The sequence below is a fragment of the Ambystoma mexicanum genome, chromosome 10, assembly GCF_040938575.1.
Source record: "Ambystoma mexicanum isolate Mex_15411 chromosome 10, UKY_AmexF1_1, whole genome shotgun sequence".
In the NCBI taxonomy this organism is placed as follows: domain Eukaryota; kingdom Metazoa; phylum Chordata; class Amphibia; order Caudata; family Ambystomatidae; genus Ambystoma; species Ambystoma mexicanum.
The window spans coordinates 524,571,371-524,598,548 of NC_090932.1; the positions used below are offsets into that span (position 1 = coordinate 524,571,371).

At 46.2% G+C, this 27,178-nt stretch overlaps 1 protein-coding gene across 4 annotated transcripts in view; it reads right to left on the reverse strand.

Moving 5' to 3' along the window:
* Nucleotides 1-27,178, reverse strand: part of TM4SF19 (transmembrane 4 L six family member 19) — a 280,038-nt gene that overhangs the window by 136,791 nt on the left and 116,069 nt on the right. For all 4 annotated transcript variants that reach the window (XR_011276304.1, XM_069620358.1, XM_069620357.1 and 1 more), the window contains exon 4: nt 9,233-9,417. Coding sequence is in view for 3 of the 4 variants with exons in the window: in XM_069620358.1 (XP_069476459.1) it covers nt 9,233-9,417 (185 nt within the window). In the remaining variant the exon portion in view is untranslated. The remainder of the gene's footprint in view (nt 1-9,232; nt 9,418-27,178) is intronic.

A 27,178-nucleotide genomic window follows, 5' to 3' on the forward strand; every position in this document is an offset into this window, starting at 1 on the left:
TAGGGGGTCGCCCTTCAGCAGATCTCCTATCTGCAGTGAAGTTTGGCCCGGCGATTTCTTTGAAAATAACTTATGATATTCAGCCAGGGGCCTTGGGTAATAAAGTGGAGATGATCAAAAGGAGGACCAAAGGACAATAATGATAATTCTCAACATTTATTGGCATCACGGCATAGCCCCACTTCATCGCTTTCTAGAGACACTCCAAACTTTTCTGGAAGAATGGTACCCATAGCACAGAAGGCGCCATATTCTGGTTGGGGGGATTTTCATTCAACGTGCATGCTCTCTGGCGAACAAGAAGTAGATATAGACTGCCTGAGTGCATTTAATCAACAATCTCATAAATTGGTGGATGGGCGGTTATGGTTATCTTGCTTGTCCTTGCTAGGGTTGTACAGGCTCAACGGAAATATATTAGGAGATATGTCCTTGACTGCAACTTGACACAGTGGGAATTTGGTGTCCGTGATCGATTATGTCTTTGTGGATCATCTGTTATTACAGTATTGCAGGAGCATGACCATTTTACAGACCTCATTGAGCGATCATAACATGTTGCCATTAGATTTTACTATCATGAATGAAGGACATGCTTTGAGAAATCCTGGGAAAATCACTGAACCCTGAGAGGAACAGGATATAATGGAGTAGTCAGAAGATGATCCCGTTTAATGATTATCTGAGGGATGTTATTATTAATAGCAGCTATGATTGGAAACAGTGTATTGGGCCCGAATCATTTCATGCCTTCATTTATAACACTTTGATTAATCAGTTCTGCTCTAAGCAAGGTGTGAATCCGGCTAGATGGAAGGTTAAAGTTCATGGCAATAATCATGATCACCAAATAAAAGACCGGAAAAACTGTATAAACAGGGAAGTAAGGCATTTAGCTAGATCATCAATGGATGCCTTGGCCCATGTAGTAGCCATAATAAAAAGTGAAACAGAAGTACCATAACTGGTTGAAAAGAAAAACCATAGGTGAAATCTCATCCAGCGAGATAGTGAACATATGTTGGGTATCATTTAGAAGGAAGGTGTTTCACATGTTTGGCTTACCACTAATAACACGAGGACCGGCCAAGCCACTGTGCAAGCTAACACAATCTCGCAAGCGGTATGAGCCTGTTACTAATAGGGTACATATGGTGCACTGAAAGTTAACACGATGATAACTAATGGGGCAAACTGGACAAGGGTGTATGCAGTATCCACTTTCACAGTGGGTATGTCTTGGTTGAAATACAGAGGGACAGCTCGTCCCAAGCTATGGGCACTAACATGAAGTCTAACTCTCTTTTCAAATCTGCCCCGGAAGTATGGGCTGTAGTTTTGGATCTGTTCTTTAAGCAGATACTATTGACAAATGTTTTTGCGCAGTCGTGGCAAACCTTTTATGTCATACCAATTCACAATAAAGGGCTAAGCTCTGACCCTAAAATATATCAGCCCACAATGCTAATGTGCGCAGACAGCAACATCTTTGCATCCTTAGCACTAACCCATTTAGAAAGAGGGGCCAAGGAAAATGGCATCATTTAAGAAATACCAAATAGGCTTCCGTCGCGGTCAAGCCACTACTCTAAATGTTTTTTGTTTGCGTTGCATACAAGAACTTGCATGTGACAACAAATGTGAGTCCATCTTCGCATCTTCTGTAGCTCTTACGCCCGCTTTTGACCTAGTGGATAGGGAGCATTTGTGGACAGTTAGAGAACTGGGGTATCCCTGAGGGCCTGTTCAGAACTTCAGTTAAACTCCAACTTAGATTTCATCAGGAAGGAAATGTATACAAATTGAGACCAAGGTGGGTTTGAGGCAGGGCTGCGTGCTTGCCCCCTGCCTTTTTAACCTGTTTATGGCTGATTTAGAGGAATTATTGAGGCAGGTTGCATTAGCGACTGCTAAAGTAGGGGATGTTAAATAGAACTGGATCTTATACACGAATGACTTCCTGCTATTCGACTGCACTTGTATATACCTACAAAGATTGATCATTGAGCTTGCTAAGTATGCATCCGCTAATGGATGTGTAATCAACCCTGTAAAAACAAAAATTATATAATTTACAATGGGCGAACGGCCCATTGGATTTCCCTGGGTAGTAAACAATGAACGATTGTCCCTTGTGGATAACATTTTCTACCTAAGTTTTCCTATCCTGGTAAACCATTGAACCATAGCCTCAGGTATGTTTTAATAAATTAAGCTACAGCATTGGCTGGCCAGCTAAGAAAGATCAATAAGAAATATGGTAGGTTTTCGCCGGTCCCTCTTCATTTCAATGAGGGAAAAGTAGTACCAAAACATTTGTATGGCACTGATGCGATGCCACCTTGGGTCGTGTAGCAGTTGCCTAAATTGGAGGCCTTGGTATGGAGGAGGGCTCCCTGGCTTCCAAATTGTACCGCGATTGCAATAATACAGTTTGTGCTGGGATTGAAATTATTAGTAGCTAGAGCGAACTGGAAACTATTATCAGTATTCCAAAAAATAATGAGTCCTCCTGAGAGATCGTTGTATGGTGGCCTCGCTGTGTTAATGGAACAAAACAAGAAAGAACAGTGACTACGTTGGCCTAGCATTGTTAGGATTTGTTGGTCTAACTGGGCTTTGATAGGAGTGATCTTCTCACGAGGCATGGTTGTATAAAACCTGGATTATATAGAGCCAACTGGAGCTCCAACATTAAGAATATGCATGGCTATGGCCCTCTGTCTTATCTGGACAAAGAAGAGAAAGGTTTGGGCTTGTTGACCACTTATTGAATCTGTTTTCCTAGTGCTTTTGCACGTAATAATCGGATTAGATTTCGTTTCCATTTGCTCCCCACAAGAAAAATTCTAGCATGTAGAGGCTTAATACCAAAAGATCGAACCTGCTGTCATCGTTGCAGTAATATTAATGAAATCTGATCATGGAACGGCATTTATATTTATTTCGTATGTTCTATTTTAGACAGTTTGTGCACAGCGCTAGCTGTATAGCTAATGATTATCTGTGGCAGCGGCTGGTGGGTCCTGCTGTGTGGAGTTTTCTCAAAAATCTGAAGGTTTATACGAGCTAGAGGGACTGTAAATCTTGACTTGGATCTTTTGGCTAACTGGAGGAATTGGTGATGAGCAATTCATTAACTAAGTATGCAATGGAATTTTTTATGTTTTAATTTGTTTTTAGCATGTTGACTGGTGAATGTATCAATTTACTGGGTGGGTATAGTGTTATATCTATTGTAAACGTTGAAGTATTTTAACCATATAAAATAAATAAAACATAGAGAAGGACTGAAATGTACTGTTGGCGGATGCCATGTGTACATCACATTCTGAGGCAGTTAGAGAACAGGTTTCAGTCATCCCCAAGTTCATCCATGCTGTTTACTTGACACTATAAAAGGGAGGTGGCCAGCAGCTGCACACTCACGCGCTTCCTCCACACTGACTGGATAAGACTGGCCTATTGATGGTGTTCTCTGAGTGAGAAGCAAAAAGAAATATAAGCAGAAAGGAGTAGAGATGGCCGTGCAAAGTTAACCAAAAGAGAGGAGAGAGAGAGAGCTGGAGACTAGACCCACACAATACAACAATGCTTTATTGGCATGACGAAATAAAACAAGTGTTGCAAAAGCTGAAAATGATCATTTCAATCATACATTTGATTAATATATTTGACATACAGAGGGGTTGTGTGTGCTTCGTTTGTATTTCATCTGAGATATGCGACATCTAGCAGCGGCATGGAATCAGAGTGTGGACAAGAGTTGCCTGCCCTCTTAACTTCAGCTGAGTGGCTCACATTCCATTTCCGTCATGGAGCAATCCTCTGTAGTCAGGGGGATGGACCACTCAAATCTAACCTGCATCGCCACTGCCATACATGACGCTGGCATTCCAGCCGGGTTCCACTAGGAGAGAGAGAGAGTGCTCTTAGGGTAGCATTGAGTGGCTGGCTGTGACATGGGGATGGAAGGAACTGGGATGCCACCTGGCTGACAGACCTTGATGTTGTGACTGGTGTTCACGACCGAATGTAACTGGGACAGGAACCATTAATTGGGGTTACAGTTTCTTCCTGTTCTAAGCAGGTTTGACACAAGGTTGCACTGTATCCACACCAGGATTCACTGAAGAGTCTTGGATTCTTTTCCTGCACTGGAGGCCTAGACATGGGTCGAGGCATGGACGTGACTTTGGTGCAATGCTAAGACACAGTCTTTGGAGGTGGGTGTCAGAGGCTGTTAGCCTAACACAGGCTGAAGGGCACAAACAACGCCAAAGCAAGCGTAAGCCGGAGAAAGTCTAGCTGCAGGTGACAACCCAAAAGTAATGAGCACGCGTATTGCATTCAATCACCCTCAATTGCTGCTTTTCCCCCCTAATTGGTGGCTTGTATCCCAACACTCGCCCCCGCCCACACCACTGGCAAAGAACACATTCAGGAGTCTACAAGGTGCTCACAGTCATTCACGTGTTCACAGTCCCTTTGTGTGTGAGCTTTCCTGTCTTCTGGCCTATGTTGACACCACTGGCATAGAGGGGCCGTTAACGTCATTGGAGTGGGGGCATCTATGATAAAAGCAGGCTTGCCACATGCTGGGAACACTTTTGTTTACGAAATGTGCTGCTTACAAATTAACATGAAACAGTAAAAAAAGACATTTCCAAGAGGCACCTGCTTCTTAAATTTCAATCTATCAGTTTTCTTTAAGCTTAAACTGTGTTTAGTTTTTTTTTTTCACGCCATCCTACAAATACCCTGCGATTTGTGTGCCTCTTCCTTTGTGTTTTATTGCAGGGTGTAGTTCTAAATATGCAAATGCTTCTATTATGTGGAGAGCATTTTCTAGGAAACTGAGCTGTGGGTTCATGTAAGCCAACCTTTGATTTTCACTTTGGGGGTAGAAATGCCCCCTACCCTCTCCCTGAGTATGAGTAATCCAGCCCCTGGCCGAATGTGCCTGTGACAGCGCCTATTTTTTATGAAGAACTGTACAAAAAAGCCACCAGTTTTACAGCCAGCTTTAAATATAAAACAACTCTGCAACAGTCACTAAACCTGCTGGGCTACCTCAGTAGATTTCTACTTTAGTACATGCCACTCTACCTTCAAAGAATTCAACCTCAGATATGGATTCCTGGTTGTGCTCAAAATCACTCTATTCCCTCTGTACTAGATACCTATGGGTGACATCTCATTTGTTAAAAACACCGGCAGAGATTCTTAAACGTTTTTTGCCGCCGAGTGAGGCAATGCGCCAATTCATTGCCTCACTTGTGCAAAAAAAGGAGCTGCCCAATTCACAAAGGGCATCTGAATGAACGCATCTTCGATGCACTCATTTGGATGCCCCTTTTCCCACCTTTGAACATTTGCGCAAATAAGGAGCAGTTTCCTGGCATTTGAAAGCGCATCCCGAATTCACAAACACGATGTGCTTTAAAAGGACCAGAAAAGGGGGTCATCCTTCTTTTTTAAGTGTGACAGCCATGGTTTCAATCGCAGCTGTCACACTTCCATTTCCATCCCCCAAATATGAATGGAAATGCTGTTTTTTTCTTGCTTGAGCATTTGATCAAAGCAGTCTCTTTAACGGCTCGTCTTAGCAAAATGCGCTCCCAACAACCATGTGATTGCGAGAACCTGCCATTCAATAGTGTCGGTAATGTATGCAAGGGAGCTGGACACTGCATCCTGAAATGCTCAAGGCATGTCAGCAATGAGCGCAAATTAAAAAACACAGTCCCTGTGCTTTTTTGTATGTGCGCTCATTTTTGAGAATCTGCGCCACAGTCTTTGACTACCGATAATTTGAAACTAATCTCTGAGTGTTATCTCTTTTGTTAAACTATTTCTGACTGCATATTATTTGAAGCCGAGCTTGGAGCGATGTCTCTTCTGCTAAACACCATCTTTAACTGCACATTATTTGAAGCTGAGACGAGACTGACTTATGTCTGTTTTGGTTAAAAGCATGCAGTATTTTTTATTTTATCGCTTATAGCGCACACCTATCTGAACAGCAGGGGAGCGCTTAACAACAGGATTGTGCCAGAATTGGGCTTGGCATTTTATACAGTAATGCAGTCCTGGTGGGGGCCGGAGAGAGGGAATTGTATTCCTCCGGTAGGTATTGTTGAAATAGCCATGTTTTTAGTGTTACAGTCTCCTGCTTAGTGGTTGAATTATGAGCGATGAACGATATAGCCCAGCGGTAAAATTAAAGACATCTCAATTTAGCGCATGTCAGATGTGAGATGCTAAACCAATTCTCATCACATTGTATTCTGTTACTTATAACGCTGGCTTTATAGTCTGAAACTTAAACTACAATTACTTAACAAGAATGCCATAGGAAGTGGAAAATCTGAGCTTTTACAGGGCACATCTCAAGAGCTTTCTTTCTGCATACATTGGGCCTCATCACGAGTTGGGCTGTAGCCCTTAAATGCGGCAGTAACGGTATTGCCACTGCATTTAAGGGCTGGTCCTATCACGAGTTGGGCGCTAAATGGGCTGTTTTACCTCCAGCTTTTTTCTGGAGGTGAAAATCCCATGTAGTGTCCTGTTTTCGGCGGTATTACCGCCGGCTGTATTAGCCCGCAGTATTAGCACTGAAAATGCCCCATTGGATCCAATGGACAAAATGGAGAATGGGGATTTACTGTTAACACCCAACCCGTGATCCGGTGGTAATACCTTCGTACCAGTGGGTGCTAAGGCTATTACAGTTGGGTGGTATTACAGACCGGATACAGCCCAACCCGTGATGAGACCCATTATGTAAATAAGCAGCAGTGCCCCAAAAGCCATTCCTCCAGACTGTTAGGGTATGTTCAAGACTGGAAAAGTGTTACTCTATTAAACAGTAAGAATGTTCCATCTAACCCATGTCCATTATTTTAAGTTTACCAATAATAATATAATGTTTTTGTCAAGTGCTTTAAGCAGATACCTCCCATCTTTAAGTGCTATACTAAGTGTTATTATAGCCCAAATTAAGTGTAATATAATTAAGTTGTCTTCTATAGCGCATCCCTCAAATTTGTCATGACCTCCCTATTCGGGCGCCAACTGTGAAAACAAGGATATAATATGAGGCAGGGTAACCAAAAAGGAAACACACCAAACACAGGTTACAAAGGAACATACAAAGCACTTTAGTTTATACTGAATCCAGTTACAAAAGAACAGAACAAAATTCAGATAGCTATCGACCCTCAGTACAACACAGAGAACTCCGGCGTGGTTCGGTGTGCTCAGTGAGTGCAAATATTCATTGAAACAGTCAGGCTTTTATACATTTCTCCATCCTGTTGTCCAGCCTTTCTGCAGGTTAACCATTCCATAAATAACTTACTGCTCTAGGGTCCCTTGCCAGGTCAAATCTAGTTCATCTTAGGTTTATACATTAACAAGAAGAAATGGTAATAATGTATGCTCTAGGCCTAACATTACAATGCAGGACTTAGTTTATACAATGTAATTAAGCAGGTGTTCTCATTCAATTATAGATCAGTTTCGGTGATACAGGTAATCCATTGCACACAGGTCAGCAGAAGGACAAGGTCTCAGCTCATGACCCTAACAAGTGGCCTGCAGGCAAGTTATACATTAGCTGTACAGAGGTCATGACAATCGAGTTCTGTTCTGAATAACATAGGCTACCATTTTAGCTCACATGGTGACTTTATAGAGCAAGAAAACCTAAAATGGCAGCTTGACCCAAAATGACAGTTTACATGGTTTCTAAGGTCAGGACCTTGCAATGCGAGTTTATTCACATGTAGTTTATAAGCAGCTTGTTAGCAGCTTGGCGTAAGCCAATATACATATATTCATAGCAATAGGAGGCACGATATAATTTCTAGTTTTGACAATGTGGTTTTGACAGAAAACAAGAGGGGGTGGTTATAAGGAAGAGGGAGGTACTTTAAGGAGGACAGTGAACTGTCGTGCTGGAGATTAAATATGTAATTTCTCATTAATTGTTTTAAAGGTAGCGCAATGAATGATAACATGTGTTCAATGAGAACGCACAGAAAAACACGGTAAGACTAAATGCCTTTGAGAGTTGTTTTTAGGGCCTTTTTGAAACGGTTGAACATGTGGTAACGTTTTAGGCTGTATATTAACTTCATGAAGAATGTGTATTGTCTGAAACCTGCTCCAAACTTGCATGATATCACCTTTTTAAACCAGCTTGGTAAATTATATCTTTACAGGTTTGAAATTCATACTCCATGAGCAGGAGCTAAAACCAGCTCCTAAGTATAGGCAGGAGCTACTGCTGGGAACCAGGAGCGAGTACACAGAGCGCAGCAAATCTAACTTGTACAGGAGAGGCACACTTTAACTTTTTCCCCATTATGTATGATGGTCCATTATGTTTAAATGTATACTAGATGTGCCCTAATTCTTCTTAATTAACATTTTCAAATACTCAACGTTAATGTCACAAATGTATGTTGGTATGGAACCCATTGGCCTGGGGAGCCAAAAGGAGTAGCTACTGGTAGACATTTCCTCCAAGCTAAGCATGCTCTCCCAGGCTAGAAGCAAGAGCTAAAGAGCTTCTACAACTCCCAGCAATTTCGGACCCTGTGTTTATTTCAGTTCAGTTTGGCCTGTTGGCCCTTATTTGATGTGCAGCCACCAAGCCCCCACTTCTTCTATTAGTGTCCCCAGGTCCTCCCCAGACCCCTAATTTTGATTTCTAGAGGCGCCACTGTCTGGGCCTGCGCAGTGCATGCCCTGTCTCCTGTTGGTACATAACAGGTCCATAAGTCCAGGCATGTGCCATTAGACTATTCTAATTCATTCACATCTGACTTCTTGGTTCCAGGTGAAATGGGTCAAAAACATCCAAGCTGGTTGGTAGAGTCAGACCCATCAGTGCTACTCTCATTCTGTGGTAGTTTGCGGTTGAAATTGGGGGAGGCAGAGCGTGGGCTAATGGCCACTTATTCCATGTGGGGAGAGATGGGATAAAGCAAGTAGACAGCAAAAGTAGTGAACACCCTACACATTCTAGGACATCCACACCTTCATATTGTTGATACACATTGCGCACAATCTGGATTTACAATCTCCCACACACATTTTCACACACGTAAACATACATGAACACACTGGCATACCATGGACACATCAAACACAATCGATCATGCACTGGCAGGCATGCTTAAGCAGCCATGTGTACTACACCTATGTAAGTGCACATCCTCACCTGCTGAGAAGGGACATCTTTTCTCTGTCTGAGAAGGGCGAGCCCCATGTTAGGGTCTGCGTCTGATTAGATAGGGGGTCATAGTGTAGACAGTAGGGCCCCATCACCAGCCCAGCACTAGCTATGCCAAAACTGATGGCCGATCCCAGCAGTGCCAGCCCGGAAAACAGCATGGACAGGAACATCTGAAATGAGAGACATGGTGAAGCAGGGAAGGCTGGGCATCTCTCGAAGCCCATGCAGAAAGGAGCATTGAAACAAGCCACACCCCCACAAAGAGCAATAGTGATCACCCAACTCAGCAAGGCAGAGAGGTCACTGGTAACTGCTGGCTGCACTTTGCAAGTTGGAATTCCGGGCAAGGGTCAACTCAGTGCTTCATCCTTCGAGGTCAACACATTGAGTTGCATTAAACCAGGTAACAATGAGAGCTACTACTGAAGCGCAAAAGGGGGAGGAGTCTGGCATGACGCTCTCTATACAGACCTGTTATTATTAGTATTATTTCCATAATAATAAGCATTATTATTACTATTACTCAGTTTATTGATGATGGAAAGAAAGAAGTGCCCTATTTCAGTTCAAATCTGTACTGTTCAGGTTCCGCACCATTTGTCTTCTGCAACAACATTATCCCGATGAAATATCCAACTATTGGCAAGTCAACCAAGGAAAGGAAAATCACTGACCACACAAATGCTCGTAGGAAGTACGAACCATATTCCTCTCCCATTCCTGATTGGAAGGGAGAGTAGACTTATTGGTTGGGCAAAAGACCTCCACTCGAACCTGGATGCCAGATACTAAGTTCTTAGTGCACATTATTAGTACAACATTTTAAAAACGCATGTAATAATGGAATTGTGTAGTCCACTACTGAGGCTGCCTGGCTGCTGTTGACAGCTACGTTCAATCGGGCCAATTGATCCTGTAATGTGTTCTGTCTTCATTGTGATCACGGTAGCACAACTGGTGTGGGATTTTCACCTTGCTTTGTAGAATATGGTGATGCAGCTAAATACCAATGCAATGACCGCTCAGAAGTTAGCTCAGTGTGTTAAGCATTTGTTGCAGAGAGTTAATACGGAAGATCTCAATATTAAATACAGCAAACCAGACTGGATGCTGTATGAGGGTGATAAACATTTGTATATAAGCTTTTGTGATAGTGACCCCTACTGTGACACAAAACAAAGTACCTGCATCGGAAATCGCTATTTATAGAAACTAACATAGCATCATTATAGTGTATGTCTAAGGCGCAGTTCTTCCAAATAAGGGTTGGTAAAACTGGGCAGCCGTCCCCAGTAAAGAGCATGTTGGTGGGAAGAGGTGATTAGTAAGCCAAATTTAAGACAGAGGAACCAACTGATGAGGCCCATATTCCTGCTCTGCCACTGCCCAATGCTGTGATCATGGACAGATCATCTCGTCTTACTGAATATTAGTACCTAGCAGGGGTGTGGCCTAGTCCTCCCAGCCAATGAGGAGGCTCGGAGCGGAGGCATTACCATGCTGTAATCCCCCTGCTCGAGCCCCCTCAGTGCTGGAGGCCGTCATCTTCCCCCACCAAGGGGGTGCTCTCCTGCACCCTGCGTCTTCTTTTCCCCCACCCCCGTTTACATATATTTCCCCACCTCTGCCCCACTTAGTTTGTGCTGCCTGGTCCCTTGCCATGTGCCGGGAACAGAAGTGTTCCCTGCACGTCCCTGCAGCTGTGCGAATGGCTGACATGGAAAGGGAGAAGGGACTATGTCTAGTCCTTTCTACTCATTCCATGGTGGCCATCTTGTTTGTTCACCTGGGTAATGGGTCCTCGAGGAGTGGGGAGGAGACACCAGAAGGTGAGACATGGAATCCCCTATTTCCTGACTGCTATTTACCCCATATTCCCTCTACCATTATGGGATATTACAACTCCCATAACTCCCCTCCTTTCTTTATCAGCCCAACTGCTGAGATGAAAAAGAGGAAGATTGAGACTGGGAAGATTACCACTAGTAACATGTACTTGCCTTGTCCCACTAATAAGGTCAGGCACTCAGTCACAATCACATACACCTGAAACTCATGGACTGTTTTCCAATCTATAAAAGGTGGAGCACAGAAAGACACGGAGAGCAAGACAGGGACCAAGAAGGTAGGCAAGCTGGATGGCGAGACAGAGGAGCAGCTGAGAGAAAGCTGCCGAGAACCATGCCATGGGGAACGGGATGCCGAGACACTGACAGGCTATGAGTTGAGGCAGGAGAAAGCATTTCGAGGGAGCCATGTCTCCAAGAAGCAGGGAGAGTTCAGAGAAGGGAGCTGAGGGGCTGGCTAATTCCTTTTCCCCATGCACCAGCAACTGCTTGTTTCCTCCCCGGGGCCACAAGGCTGCCGGGGAGTGTTTGAGGGGCGGTGGGCAAGATCCTGACCACGACGAGCTGGAAACAGAAGGGGGCCCAAAAGCAATCACAGCCGGTGAGTTCAAAGAAAGGGAGAGCCCAGTTTGTGATATGCACGATTGTGAAAGCTACATTGTTACATGCAAGGCTACATGTTGAAGGATAAAAGACATTGGGCCTCATTACGAGTCTGGCGGTAGCTGTGAAAGTAAAACCGGCAGGTTGCCCCCAGACACGTGAATTTTTACGGCGCCTGTCTACACGGAAACACCAGAGGATTACAACCCCGTGGTTCCAGGAAGTCAGGGGGCAGAAAAATGTTAATCCCCATTCCCATTTGAGTCCCATAGGACTCAATGGTAATGGAGATGACAGAAGCATCAGCACCGTTAATAACTGCGCCGGTGCTTCCTGGAAAGTCTGCGGGTGGGTGCAGTCCCACCCATCAGGTCAGACCTGAAGGGCGGGATGGTAGCCACCCGCAGATGCAGAGTGTGGTGGTCCGGTAAAATGGTCGAGACTACTCCCATTATAGAATTAGGGCCAGCTAGGAATTCCCCAACCCCAGTCAAACTTGTATCTTTGTATCTGTGTCCTGCCTGCCTCACAGTGATCATATCACCAGCATTGAACCAGCAGAATGGGTTTCAGAGCTGAATGGTACCAGCAAAGTTAGCCATGCCGATGAGAAGCACCATGGAATGCACTAGGTTTAATGCCAGCAGGATTGGTACTCTTTCTTTTCTTTTGTAGTATGTCTGTGTTGGCTGCTATAGCAAATGCTTCTGTAGGAAAGAGCAAAGGGAAGAGACACAATGTCAGAGTTTCCCACTTATACAGATTCGCTGTACCATAAACACAAGCTGATCTTTTCTCCTTCACCGCTTGCCAATCTCAGTTTATCTACTGAAATATGGGAGTGTGGGGTAGTTGGATGAAGTTTATGAGTAGCCATACAATAAAGCCCCTGCTATGATGCAGGAAGTTGTGGGCTTATGTTTACATTGGGAACCAATAGCCCAGTGGGGCCCACAAAAGAATAGTTTAGTTTATTGTTTGCTTTTTAGTACAAAGAAAAGATTTTAGAAAAAGAAATGCTAATAAACACAAGGGATCTCCTCCTCTAGCAATATTCAAGCAAAGAAAAGTTTCAAGACAGTTGTGCCTGAATTGTTGTACAGTGCTAGTGTCTCCTTTAGAAAAGTTCAAAAGATTTTGGGGTCTCTCCCTGGAGTCTCTACCTGGCACTCACTATCTCTGTCTGTTTTTCTCTCTCAAATATCCTCTGCCGTGGCCCTGTTAATGTTCACTGTGACCATTTCTGATCCTTCCTGTAGGTCCTGTAGATGTAACTATGTCTCCTCCATGAGACGTAGAAACTGGAGAGTATCTTGTACTGGCAGACAGAGCCAAAAGAGGAGCTTATGATGCCCCTTTCACCAGCCTTCCTCAAGGATCTGAATTCTAGCTTCTACAGCTCCATTCAACTTCTTGTCTGGTCTAGGCCCTCCTCAATGACAAACCACAGGCTCATTCCTTCTTCCACCATGAGTTCAAACCCGTCTGACCATGCTCTTACCCCTACCCACCCCTCTTGGACAATGATTGACCTTCCATTAATTTCTAGTCTCGCTAGCTCCCAACTCACAAGCATTTGGTGCTTCAGCCTGCTTCCCAACCTTCTCCAGATGTTTCCCTCCTGTCAACTGTTCTGCCAGTGCCACTACCTGATTGTTTCCCCCTGCTAGCTGTTGATATTCTATTCCTACCACCTCCTGATATTCTCTGCCTGCCCCATCTAATATTCTCCTCCTGCCAACTCCTTCTGATGTTTCTTCTTCCCCTCTTGTGTCCAGACTCTTCTGCATTTTCTTCTGTCTTTGCCTAACCTCCTTCTCCCACTTCTCTTCTGAATCGCCAGCTTGATCAATACTGTGCTCACAACCTTTGCAAAACACTCACCCTACTATATTCCTGAGATTGTTTATATACATCCCAGGGATTTGTCCCCTTGGACAAAGCTTTAGAAAAAGGCATGCACCTGTGCTGTAAAATAGATGCCAGGTTGTGACTGGGCCATTTCTATTGGTGTTTGGGTTTCAGGTGTGTGAGAGCTTTGGCCAGGATTATCTTCTGTAGGTGGACTGAGGCTCTAAAAGCACAGTCCACCATCTTGGAAGTCTCCATATATGATCTGTCGAAGTAATTGGACATTAATGAAGAAGCTGAAAGGCAAGATCTGTACAAGTCTTCATATATGAGATGTCAATATGGGGAAGATTGGAACAAGTATTGCCACACGCCAATGAATACTAACGATGAAGTTAACAAAGAAAACTTGAACAAGTCTCTATAAATTAAATGTCAATTTCGGGGAAGTTGGAACAAGTAATACCTGGAGCCAACAACCTATAAACAGTGAAGGAGAACAACTGTGTTATACTGAAAGAGAAAGAGAACTGAAAGATAAAGAAAAGGTTTTAGCAAGAACTGGTGAAAGTAGTACATCACAAAACAGATGGTGTCCAAAGTGCATCAGACTGTCAGGACTCGGTACTCCACTAACTCCAAGCCACGCCTCTTTTCTGATAAAAACACTTGTTTGTTACACAAAGGGAGAGCACACACTACCACATTATGTTCTTTTCCACATCTGCAGTCCATACACAGAAATATACAGATTTATTGCCCTACTAACCGATCATTACGAAACAGGTGTTTCTACAATAGAGAACGTTATGTTGGAGGCTGGAAGTTGCCATGGAAACTAGGGCAAACTGGTTTTGTTCCACGGCACGTCTCCTGTTCATCGCCGCAGTCACGTGATCCGAGCCGTGGCTCTTAAGCACCAGCTACCCCTGCCTCTGTGCTTCTGATTTGCGGAAGTGCACTTTGTTATTGAACTCATCTTGTCTTTCGGAATTCTCGTGTAACTAATAACCTGCCCGTTTCCTGGAAATTCCTTGCCTGCTATGTCCACTGACTACAAACTTTTCCTGCCATCCCGGAACGTGTATTGGAACTGCTTTGCCTCACCTCTGGTCATTGTCCTGCCTGTATTCCTGCCGCCCCAGAACGTGTATTGGTACTGCTTTGCCTCACCTCTGGTCATTGTCCTGCCTGTAATCCTGCCAACCCGGAACGTATATTGCCTGTCTTCATTGCCGACCAGTTTTGTTTATTGGAATCCTCGCCAGGAGATTGTCAGAGCATGCCCCATTTTCCCTAATGCCCCGCTGCACCCAGACTAGAGACTTCATAGAAGTGCAGCAGGTTTCCTGCCAGCCGTTCCATTTTTTGTCGGGTCAGGCGAACTGGACTACAGACTATCGTCCTCACCAGGCGTCGGCGTTCCGACAGGGTTAGGTTCGCTCCATAGTTTTCCTGGCTCTTCAGATCCATGGAACTTCGTTCCCAACGTCATCATTCTGAACTAACATCTTTCTTATGGTAAGACACTTTGATCATTCTGTTCATCACTCACGCTAGCCAAACCACTCACATCCTACTAAACATTATTGAAATGTATGTGTCACAGGTATCCTGGGCTCTCAACTCTGCAGAAGCATTATGATCCATTGTCATATATTTTGTGATACTTCACAGTCTGCTTTCCTTGTATGGAGGTTAGTTCTTTTCTGGTCACTAGCATTACAGCATTGTTTCTTTTTACGAGGTCGTATTCATTGATTCCTCTCTTGTATCTTAGGAATCCGGGTATTCGAGTTGGGTCCATTCTTTCAAAGAATAGATCTTACTGTCTTGTTAATTCTACAGACAGTGCGTTATATTGTTAGAAAGAATTCATCAGCTACACAACGGGGGCAAGTAGAAGGCAGAATATGACACGGACATTCCTGTCCCCTGCACATTCTTTTTGCTGAATAAAGCAGCTAATACTTGGTAAACAATAAATTAACAATTTGCAAAGTTAATTGCCTTCAATGTGACAAGATTTTTTGGAAAGGAAAATAATAATACAAATCAGAGATAAGTTCTGTGTTCAAGTCTTTCTTTCTATTCAATGTTTTGCAGCACAACACGCTTTGGGGTGTAAACTTCCTTCATCGGGTGCAATGCAATGTTTTACAATTTAATAAACTATAGTAATCAAACTATCAATATGTTAGAATTCAAAGTGGAAAAGGTCTGTACAGAGTGTTCACCACTTTACTTTTGCAGTATTCATAAGTGGCCATCAATGGCTTTTCACCTTGTTCATAAATGTTCATCATTTACCTTTAAGTGCTCATCACTTGCTTTTCATGTGGTTCATAAATGCTCATTACTTGTTTTCCACTTTTTTCACATATTCATCATAACTTTCTTTTGGTTCGGTATTCAGCATCACTTGTTTCACCTTTAAATGCATTCACAACAACTTGCAGCTTTCTCAGCATTAAAAAAACTCAATCTGCGTTCCACGACCATTTCTCACAGGTTTCACTCTACTCTGCATTAACGTATGCCATTTGTAGGCCCAGGAGTGCCTCGGTATGAGTGTTCCCTTTATTCCACTGACTGGTATGCGACCGCTCCCCTGGGGGTCTTCTCTTTTCGTTGCAATGTGTTCAAGCATTGCCCCATGTCAAATGGCACAATAGCCAACCCGTACAAAATGGTCAGCTCAACCTTCTGCAGGTAGAACCTCACCGAAGGAAGAAGGGAGTAGCGGCACAATTGGGAATACACTCTTTTCATTATGGGGTAACTCTTTTCATTTGTGCGAGCAGTGGGGTGAATGTTCCCTTCAAGAATGTTTTCCCGGCATCACTGGAGTAGCTGTTGGTTAGGCTACAGCCCAGGTATCTCATAGACTGTACTCGCTCCAGGGCCTGTTTGCCCACCTTACAGGTGAAACCCTTAGGGTGCCGTTTTGGAGAGAAAATTATGATTTTAGATTTTTTCCCATTTACCTTCAAGTTATTAATAACGGCATATTGATGTAAGAGAGGCAACTTCATGTGAAGGCCTATTGGTGTTTTGTCAAACAGAATAACGTCATCGGCAAATGCTAGTCACTTTAGTGTCATAGTGCCGATTTTCACAGGAAACATAACACCAGACTCTCACACTGCGTTCATGTCCGCAATATACAGATTGAAGATGGTAGGGGCCACGACACAGCCCTGCCTAAGACCCATAAATGTAGTAACTGGGCCAGAAACACCCCCCACCCCCTGGTCAGCCTTACCCTCAGCACTGTATCACTGTATAACAGCATCAAAAGTTGAACCGTCTTCAGAGGGATGTTTCACCCAAGGAGTTTCTTCCAGAGTGTGTTCCGGCTCACAGGGCCTCATTCCGAGGTTGGTGGTAGTCATGGCGCTATTTGCGCCATGACTGCCACCAATAACAGGTCCGGCACCGGTCTAGTTCAATGGGGACTTACCGGTGCAGTCTGACCTTTGCGAGACCGGTAAGTCCCCACTGAAAATGCCATTCCCCATTCCCATTGAGCCCCCATAGGGCTCAATGGGAATAGGGAGGGCGCAAATAACGGACTCGCGTATGTCAAGCCCGTTATTTGCGCCCTGGTCCCTTAACGGGTCCCGTCCATAATGCCAGGTCAGACATGGCGTTAAAGGAGGGACCCGCTAAGGGACCTTGTAGTAGGGCGGTAAGGGATTACCGGCACCGGTCTCCTTACCGGTGCCCGGTATCCCTTACCACCCTACTCGGATTGAGGCCCACAGTGTCTAATGCGTTTTACATATCTACTGATGCAATGTAAATCGGACCCACCACCCCCTTTTTTACTGCTGCCAACACATGCAAAAGTACTGTTGCGTTGAGAGTGGTCCCCATATCAGAACGGAAACCCACCTGGTAACGCGAGGGAAGGTCTAAAGGCTCTAGCTGGTGTTTGAAATCTCTAAGCAAAAGTGCGGCAAAGATCTTGCTAGTTGAGTCCAGCAAGCCAATTGGCCTAAAATTGTTAGGATCAGTAGTGCCCCTTGTTTATGAATAGGCATGATTATGGACTGGTGCCACTGGAAGGGATTTTATGCATTTCATAGACACTCTTGAAAAGTGTCAACAGGGGGCTGACCCAGACCCAAGGATATTTCTTTATGAGCATGGGTGGGATGCCATCTGGGCCCAGCGCTCTCGAGGCCTTAGCACATCCTATCGACCAAATAATATCATCCCCAGGTCACCCACACCGTTCAGGGGGATTGACAGTCAACATCGCCCGCAGGGCGTGTGAATTTCTCCCTGAAGTAAGCTATCCACGTCTGCTCCATTATAGAGCATCCCACCTTTGTACCATGGCCCTTTGTCTTACCCTTAAATAGGAACCAAAAATTGGCGTTGTTTTTCCCCACCAGGGCTCGTAAAATTTCCTGATTTTCCTCAATATGTGCATTTACTTTTAGATGTTTAACAAGTATTGAGACAAAATGATGTTCTTTAAGGAAGTGTACTGTGAAATGGGCAAGTCCAACGACCTAAGGGCCCTAGGGTATTGCCTTTTCATTCTCCTTGCCAGCACCACCTTGTCATAATACAGATGTAAGTGTTTTTTGTACTGGTAAAATTACCCATTTTGACCAATAGGTTGAGACATTTGATGAGAGTTTCACTAACAATTTCCACTGAGAAATGTTTAATCAAAGTGGCCTCCCTCTGTGCCACCTTTCCCTAGATGTCTAGAAAGTTCATACAGGCGGCTACATTCCAATTTACCGACAAGCTGTTTCTCGCTGGCGTAACCAAAGAGGCTAGAGGTGTAACCATGCACATCGACAGTGTGCCCCTCAAGGTAAGCAATAGAGGATAATGATCGATGCCCAGGAAGGGGCCGCGCCGCAGAGGACCACACCTGGAAGCCAGGGACAAGGAAATGTAGAAGTGGTCGATACATCAGCGCCTCGAACCCCTACACCAGGTGTGGAACCCCTGAATGAGGTCCCCTCCCTCTGGCAGGCATATTTCCAAACCCCAGTTCTGCAAATAGTTGTCCCACATAGTGGCAAGATCTGCTTCCAAGAAAAAAGTATTAAAACTCTCTACGTCATGACCCTTGTTGGATAAGATATCAGCACAACAAGCGTTAAAGTAATCACCCAAGATCATAGTTTGCAGCGTGTTTTCCTGCAACCACCCTTCCAACAAATGATCCACGATCTGGTGAAAGACAATCAGTGTATATTTTACAGGGTTCCAATAAATATTCACAAGTAGCACCTTCTCCACCCTTCCCTCAAACAAATCTCTTACAGCCAATAGGTCATTACATTTCATTGCCACCTCACTATGTGAGGAGGCCAGATTCAAGTCTATTACTGTGGCCAACCCCCACCCGCCCCCGCATTGGTCGTCCCTTGTTGTCTCTGATCGCATTTTTACAGTAGTTATAGAAACCCTCCAACTGAAAGGCACTAGTGGCCATGGACTCCTAAATAAAAACGATGCTTACATTGTTTACACAGCTTTCAGCACTTCTAACTAAATTTGTGTACCCCTACACGTTCCATGTTACAGCTGTTAGTTCCCCATCCTAGAGGGTTGTACTGGCTGACTGGACCTTCATGAACATTTTAACAGCCACCTACAGCCAAGACCAGTCCTCCAGAGATGACTTTAGTGTGCGCTCAGGTTTATTTAGATTCAGTAGTGAAGAAGTGGTGCTGCACGTTGGAATTATAAGAGCCAAAAAGTCAGTAATTGCCTGCGTTGATTGTAAATTGTGTAATTCGTAGCCCAAGGATTTCAGCAAGTGTCTTTCTTGCCAAACTATTTGTGCTATTATATTAGATGTAAAATGACACACCAATCTCATTGCCCCTTGTTTTGGGAAGAGAATTTGTTCTATGTCGTCAGAGCGCAAAGCTCTCAGCGATGGAATTGCCTGAAAGCCTTTCATCATGAGGCTTTTGTTCATGAATAACCATGTTAAGACACTCAGAGTCTACCTTGACTCCGACCTGTCGATGGACAGAGAGGTCAGTGCCATCGCTGCCTCCTCAGCTTAGTACTCCAAAGTCCTCAACGCAGCCAGGCCCTTCCTGGCCCGTCAAAGCTGCCTCACAATTGCCAGGGCAATCATCGGGTCAAGACTTGACTACTGTAATGCCCTTCTCGTGGGGACTGCCACCAAAAACCTGGCCAAACTTCAGCTAGCCCAAAACAATGCACTAAGGGCAGCCACCGGCACCGCAAGGAGAAACCACATCTCCAAAATCAGAAGACAAGTACACTGGCTCCCTGTCAAAGAGAGAAAGGTCTTTAAAACTCTTGCCCTCACCCACAAATGCCTCCACGAACTTGCCCCCCCTTACCTGCCCAACAGAATTACCAGGCACTCCGCCACAAGACCGCTCAGATCCATCTATGCCAACACCATTGTTACGCCTACCTCACGGAAAGTGCGCGCGGGTGGATCCAGTTTCCCCACCCTAGCAACCACGCACTGGAACGCCCTGCCTCCTCACCTAAGACTCATTGAGTCCCAACTAGCCTTTCGTAAGGCTATCAAAACCAGACTTTTTGTGTAAACTAAATCTGTTTCCTCCACTGCGTATATGCCTGCCAAACTGTAACTAAGAGCCATCTGGCACCTGTATGTAATCTTGAATCTGTGTACCCTCTGTAACAGCGCCTCAATGCCGTATGGGCTGCAAGTGCGCTTAACAAATGCAAACAAATAAATAAATAAATGAATAGTTGGTCGTTGGTCTGCTTTACCAACTCCCAGTTTATGCCCGTGCCCTGAAGTTTGTCCTGCTTATTTTGCACACTTCGATCCTTCAAACCCAGCACCTGTTGCTGTAAGCCTGTGGGATACACTTCAGAGCTGGATGGTGGACATTTGGCGTGACCTGCCCCAGGTGCCCGACAAGTCCGCCACCGGTAGGGCCAATTCTGGCACCTCCACAGGTTCAAGCACATCAGTTGATGGGGTAGCTATATGATTTCCTGAGAACGTGGTGATCTTGCTCTGTTTGGCCTTGGTCTTCGTTTTAGGGGCCACAGCCTCGGTTGTTTTTCCCTCCAGGCCTCGTGAGGCACAAGAGTTGTTTGAGATGGGTTGCTCCTGGGCTAAATCTTTGATAGAGTCAGTGTCAGATAGTATGGCAATACATATCTGCACCCCTTTGCGCTTGTTATGATTTATTGCTGGCAGGTTTTTGCTTTTCTTTTTGTCTTGCCCCTTTCTTTTGTTTCAATGTCTTCTATTATTTTGTTGCTGAAATAACTCGTTGTTTTGGGAGGAAGAAACTGTGATCTCGTCCTGAAGTGCACTGAGATCTTCCGGCTGAGGGGCATGAGTGGCTTTGACAAGCTCAAAGCCCTGATCGTCTTCCACAGGCTGGACCTCCAGAAGGGCCATTGGAGTATCCAGTGTCAGGCTTGGACATGGCGAGCTGTTTTCCTGTACGTCCTGCGCCGGGCCCCTAACTGAGTTGTGAGCAGTCTACCTTGAGACTACGGATTTCACTACACTGGTGTCCAGAATAGTTTGCTGGATGTTGGAAAGTTTGGGAGCCAACAGGGCACTTTTGTTCCTGCCAGCAGTAAAGCAACATTTGAGTCAAGCATCACCAACTTATTTGTGTTTCCTTGCACACCGTCCTTGATATTATCATATAGTCTGAGCAATGATTCCAGCACAAGAGGTTAGGCCGAGATGGATGCTGGCCCCAAGAAATCCATCTGTGATATGAGTGTGGAATCTCATCTCAACACGGTGTTGCAGGGAGTAAAAAGGTTTGTATTCAAAGGTTGCTTTCCGTACGAAAGGAAGGGAAAGAAGATCTACACACTATTTTGGGAAAAGGGGGGTGAATTGGCCTGATCTGATAGATCCAACGCCTTCCTCTCCTCCCAATACTGGTAATGGTCCCAGCGTATCTGTTGGTTTTCCTGGGGTCTGAGTGAGCCCAATCAGTTCGGTGCCCCTCTCATCCAGTTCTTTTAATGCTGCAATACCCTTCTCAGTAATCAACATGCAGCCGCTGTGCAATTTAGCAGCCGCCATTTCCCACACCTGAGGACCAAGGGGCGTAAGGGGGAATAAGGTAGTCCTCCCGGTAAGCAAGCCAAATCTGTCACTCTGAGTTTACTGTATCAGTTTGTTTTACCACAGATGTTGTGGAGCGGAAGGTCTGCATGTAATGCGGCTGTGACCCCTCGAACCGCAGCATGCAATCAATGGAAGGCAGCAAGGAACCAAATGCCAATACAGGGGCTCAAAGGCATATGGCCCGCAGTCACCCCAAATCTATAGGTATGGCTAAGTGTAGTCAGATTAAGCAGTTGGCTGGGCAGCACTCACCTTAATAGTGTGAAGCAAGGAGCCAGGAGCAGATTACAGCTGGTTACGGTAGCTGCTACAGGGTCCCCAGTAGAACGAAAGTTCACACCAGTAGCTACTGGAGACTGCTGGAGACTGCCAGACTGCGACAACTCTGCATCCAACTCCTTCTCCATTCTCTACTGGTAGTCCCTTCTTTTATGCACCTGTGGCCTGTTAACTGGTTGCAGGTGCAAGTCCTTGGTTTCAATTGCCTGACCATAATGAATCCTATTCGCTGAACATGCCTGACTCTCGCAACGGTATTCCTCTGCAGCCCTCTTCCTTGTTTCAGTAACTGAGTGGTATGAATTAATGGAAGTGTATGCAACTCTCGGTCGCCTCTTCTTCGTATCAGTACCAAAGTGGTGTGAATGAGTGTGAGAAAGAGGAAATGACTGACAATCTATAAAGGTATAAAAGGCAGGGGGAGGGGAGGGGTTATTCTGACAAGGGAAAGGGGGATACCAGGTCTCACCCAACGGCATCCTCTCCCTAATCCCCAAGGTCCCTCCACCCAGGTGATCCTCCCTCGCATCTCCGCACAGAGGGTCGGCATCCAAGAGCGATGGCTTTTCCCTGGCCACCTGAGAAGAGGATGCAGGGGGAGTAGATGTGCAGATGCCCTCAGGTTCCTCACAGTCGTTCAAGCATTTCTATCTCTGTTGGAGGGATAGGAAGTCATGATTGACCTGGATATGCATTGTGCATTCCCCTGCTCCCGATCAAAACATAATCTATGCGCATTTCACAACACATCCCGTTTCTGAATTTGGGATGCACTTTTAAATGGGTTAGTGTCAATTTCAAAGCTGGGGCCCTTAGTGATCTTTCTTTTCTAAGGAGCCAGTGGGAGTTCAGCTATATTTGGGCTAGAGGTAGGTTTGCCTTTCTGGATACTGTCACAGTACGAGCATTGTTTATTGGAGAGGTTCAGTACCACTGACAACATACAGAGGTCCTCATAAGAAATGTGAGAGGGCCTCTTTATGTTGTCAGTGGTACTGCACCTCTCCAAAAAATAATACCAATTGTGTTAAGGGTGGCCCTTTTCTCAAACAAACATGGCTGCATCCTGAGAGTGCTCCACCTGCAGGCCGACATATCCGCCACAGGAGTTACCATCGTTAGATTTGTTCCCACAGCAGATACAGAGCCTGGGGGATTTTTTTGATTTTGCTAGGCGACCGTGAGGCAGAGATTCACAGTCCCGGCCTGCGACGACTGGAGGCAGCACCCACATAGTAAGAAGGCGCGTGAATGGCAGAGCAGGCTGATGGAGCCCCCGCAGTATGCTGGGTCAGACGTGTGCTACGGTGGTGGTCAGCTTGAGAGAGCTGTGAGATCAGGGCGGGACATGTGGCCGTTGCTGATATTGGCCCGGGCAACGTGGATGACCTCAGTCTGGGGCAGTGAGCGCCTTTGGATCCCTGGGCAAGGAGGCCCTTTGTGTTGCAGCAGGAGGGGGGGGATGAGGAGCTCTGGCCGCCTGCAGTGCATAGAGGAAAGGGTCAAGGCGATCTTCCGGAGCATCCTGAACCCGACTTCCGAGCCCCCGGCAAGGAAACCCATTGTGGTGCACAAAGGGGAGGACGTGGAGCACTGCCCGTCCGAAGTCCACAGAGGAAGAGGGCGAGGCAATCTGCCAGAGCAACCTGAGCATGTGTCTGTAGTGGATGGGAGTGGCACGGGCAGAGCCGTGCTCGGCACATCGGGTGCCCTGGGGCACAGACAGTGGGCTTTGTGAGTGGTGGGGCAGTACTAACATAGGATTGATTAGTCCTGAAGGAACTAGTAGCGGAATCTTCATCATGGATGGGAAATAAACTGAAACGGTATTTCAGCACATCTTTAATCAGCGGCTCAAAGGGTTCCTGCGTACCCTGGTCCTAGGGAAGTAAGCTCCACCATTGTGTCACTGGCCGGAAGGCTGCTGGAGGCATGTGTTCATGGCGACTGGGTGAAAGGTGCCCAAATGGGGGTGCTTGAAGAGCGGGCAGCTGTCTGAGCACTGCGCAGAGCCCACTCATACGGCAAACAGCCTCGAAGGGTGTACGTCCTTTCAGGTGGCCTAGAATAGGCTGCCGCCACTGCTTATCTGGGAGCCCTGGTGGCTGTCTCTACTGAGGCCGTAGGCAAGCTAAAGCTCCCTCCGCCTGTTCTGGTGTTGAATCCGATGGGGCTGCCTGCAGTGGCAAATCCTACTTACAGTTAATCACTTCCCTGGCCTGCTGCATAGCCTCATCCTCATCACTCCTGTGTAGCTTCCATTTGCAGAAAATAAAAGCTTGGGTGGGGGGCACAACTTAATAAAGATAAGGGGGGGGGGTGGCGCATGAGCCATGTAGGAGGACATGTCTTCTCTGAGGCTCCTGCTGATCCGCACATAATCCTGTTGAAAACTGCATGTAAAACAAAGTAATTGCTGCATAATTAAAGGATCGCGTGTGGGATGCCTCAGGGCATATGGAAATACAATAGGGCTACAAGTCTGGAAGACTGAGAAGTTTCGGGACTCGGCTGATGTGGAGAGAAAGATGGCCGCCGTCCTGCAGACAAAGGAGTAATAACGGGCATGGACAGATTGAGTGCCCGACTATCAAGCTTCACAACGTCCTGCGGTCGGGGTGCCCGGAACAAAGTGCGACCTCGGCCGGGTGCGCCGCAGACGTAGCATTTAATTTGATGCACTGATCGGATTTTGATGGATGTATGGACTGTATGGAGGACCGGCTACATAGGCTGCAGCACCAGCCCCGGAACAGCCTCAAGAACAGACTGAGGTGGAGACATCGCGGGCGCGAGGATGAGACCGGGCCCGAACGTTGCAACATAGTGGCCCTAGTCTCGTGTGGCACCGCACGCGAGTAGGCTACAAAGTATTCTGGGCCCTGAGACGGGCGCAAGGATCCTTCCGGCAGGGATACATATGTATCGGGTGATCATTGAGAGCAGAGGTGCAGCATCAGTTTAGCCCTTGTGCACGACAGAGAGTGCAGGTACCCCTACCATGGAAATCACAATGAACGTGGCGCGTAGATGGAAGGCTTGATGCAAAGGAGGCGGAGTGCCTACAATATTAGTCAAACTATCCGATTACCAGCGGGCGCATGTGGCCCATATAAAAGACTAGTGTATGCTGGCCGATTGAAAATACAGAGACACGAGAAAGCCCTGCGCATGGAAGCTGCCCATGCTGAAGTGAAGTCAGCTGGATACAGCGCTGCGAGCGGTCCCTGACCCAGCAGTTACACAAGAATTGAGCGGTGTGAGACCCCCCGACAGCTATTGGTGACCCACATTGGAAGATTAAGACGGAACCCCGTCTGAGCGCGGATGTGTACTGGGAACGTCCCACTGATAAGGTCAGATCCATGATGTGGCGCCCCTGACTACACCTGGTAGTCCACGAATATGGTTGTAGGATAATGGTTGCTAGGGGGCCAGGATAAGAATATTCCAATAAACAGTGCCATACAGTAGGGAGGTGGTCCTGGATTGAGTAAAACACAGGAGTGGGGACCACACAGGAGGTCTTGCGACCTGCTTGTAGGATCACAGCGAACGATCCAGAGACCGTGCACCTGGCCAAGAGCGAAGTACGGGTGCACACGCTTGGCAGTGCATTGGCCATGATAGGGGTGGACACGCCCACAAATTGACTACAATGACCGAGTACACCGCAAGGACATCTGTTTGCAAGGTGTGAACGGGAAGAAGGAAGGCATGGCGTCTAGGACAAGTAAAGTTAAAGGCAAACAATCCACAATGGAGGAGTTCTCCAAGGTCTCCCCCTCGCCGGATGGGGCTAAAGCAAAGAAACAAGAAGTACAGGCAGAGGAGACCTTGGCACGTGACGACCACCGGATTATGGATGCCATAGCTGAGCTAAAGACATCCTGGGCAAGCAGGATGGATGCGCGCATAGCCGACCTGAGGGCCTCCCTGGAACAGAAAATGGACGCTGTCTGCGTGGATGTGAATCTCCTGCGGCAAGACGTGAGGAAGCTGTCAGAATGTACTGGGGTGCTGGAAAAGGATGTGGCAATTAATAGGAATACTAGCACTGACAATGCTAGAGAAGTGGCGACACTCCGACAGCAAGTGCACAACCTGGAGAATAGGGCGGAGGAGGCATAAGGAAGGGCACGTAGGAACAATGTCTGCATTGTCGTCCTATCTGAGGTGATGGAGGGCTCAGACCCCACGGACTATTTGGAAACCACGCTGCTGTAGGAAATAGAAGGTGGTGCGCTCTCTCAGAGATTCGCAGTATAGAGGACACACAGGGCCCCGACCAGAAGGCCAAGGCCGGGGTCCCCTCCCAGACCGACAATCGCCAAGATCCAGAAATATAAAGATTGTGAGAAGATACTGGACCATTTTCGGAAAGGTGGGTCGATCAGCAGGGGATCCGCGACCATTACAGCCTACCGGGACAATACTTTCTTGGTGCAGAGACAATGGTTGAATTACGTGTCGGTGAAAAGGAGACTGCGCAATGCTGTGTACAAACACATGCTACCTTACCCAGCAAAACTGAAAGTAATTCACAACAGCAAGGCGCGTTTCTTCGACACACCTGAGGAGGCGTCGGTGTGGATGGATATGCAGAATTGCCCAGCAGATGCAGATGACCAAGCGCAGAGCAAAGCAGATGAGTGAACATTAGAGGTCGATATGACACACTGTACATTGAATGTGGATAGATAAGTCAGTTTTTGACATGGTTGATTGTTGTGGATCAACACTTTGAGGCCACATGTGCAATCTAAGGAGGTCTACACTGGCTGACCCTCTATGGGAGGAGTATGGTGGTGTATGGGAATTTATGCAGGAACATCAGTAGAAGCATGTTGTTACCCCCAGTGGCTTAGGCTAGTAGTTAGGATATTAGTAGATTAGTATCACCCTGCTGTGTTCTGAGTATCGATGTGAACCGTAGCAAAGGGCTAGATGCGGAGGAGCCTGAGATCCAGGGATGGAGCTAGGCATTTGTTTGGGGAGTGGGGGGGAGTGGTGTGGGGGTAGTTTTGGTGGGGGGGTGATGAGAGGGGCGTTGGGATTATGGTGAGGGGCAGGGCCTGCAACCACAAGTTATTTTCGGAAATGAAAACACAAGACTGCATATTCGAGCCAGGCTGGAGTTCTAAGGGAGGAAGGGCGGAAATGAAGGGCGTAGGCTACGGATGAAATGACCGACTTGAGAATAGTGACATGGAATGTGAGGGGATTGAACTCCTATATCAAATGTAACAA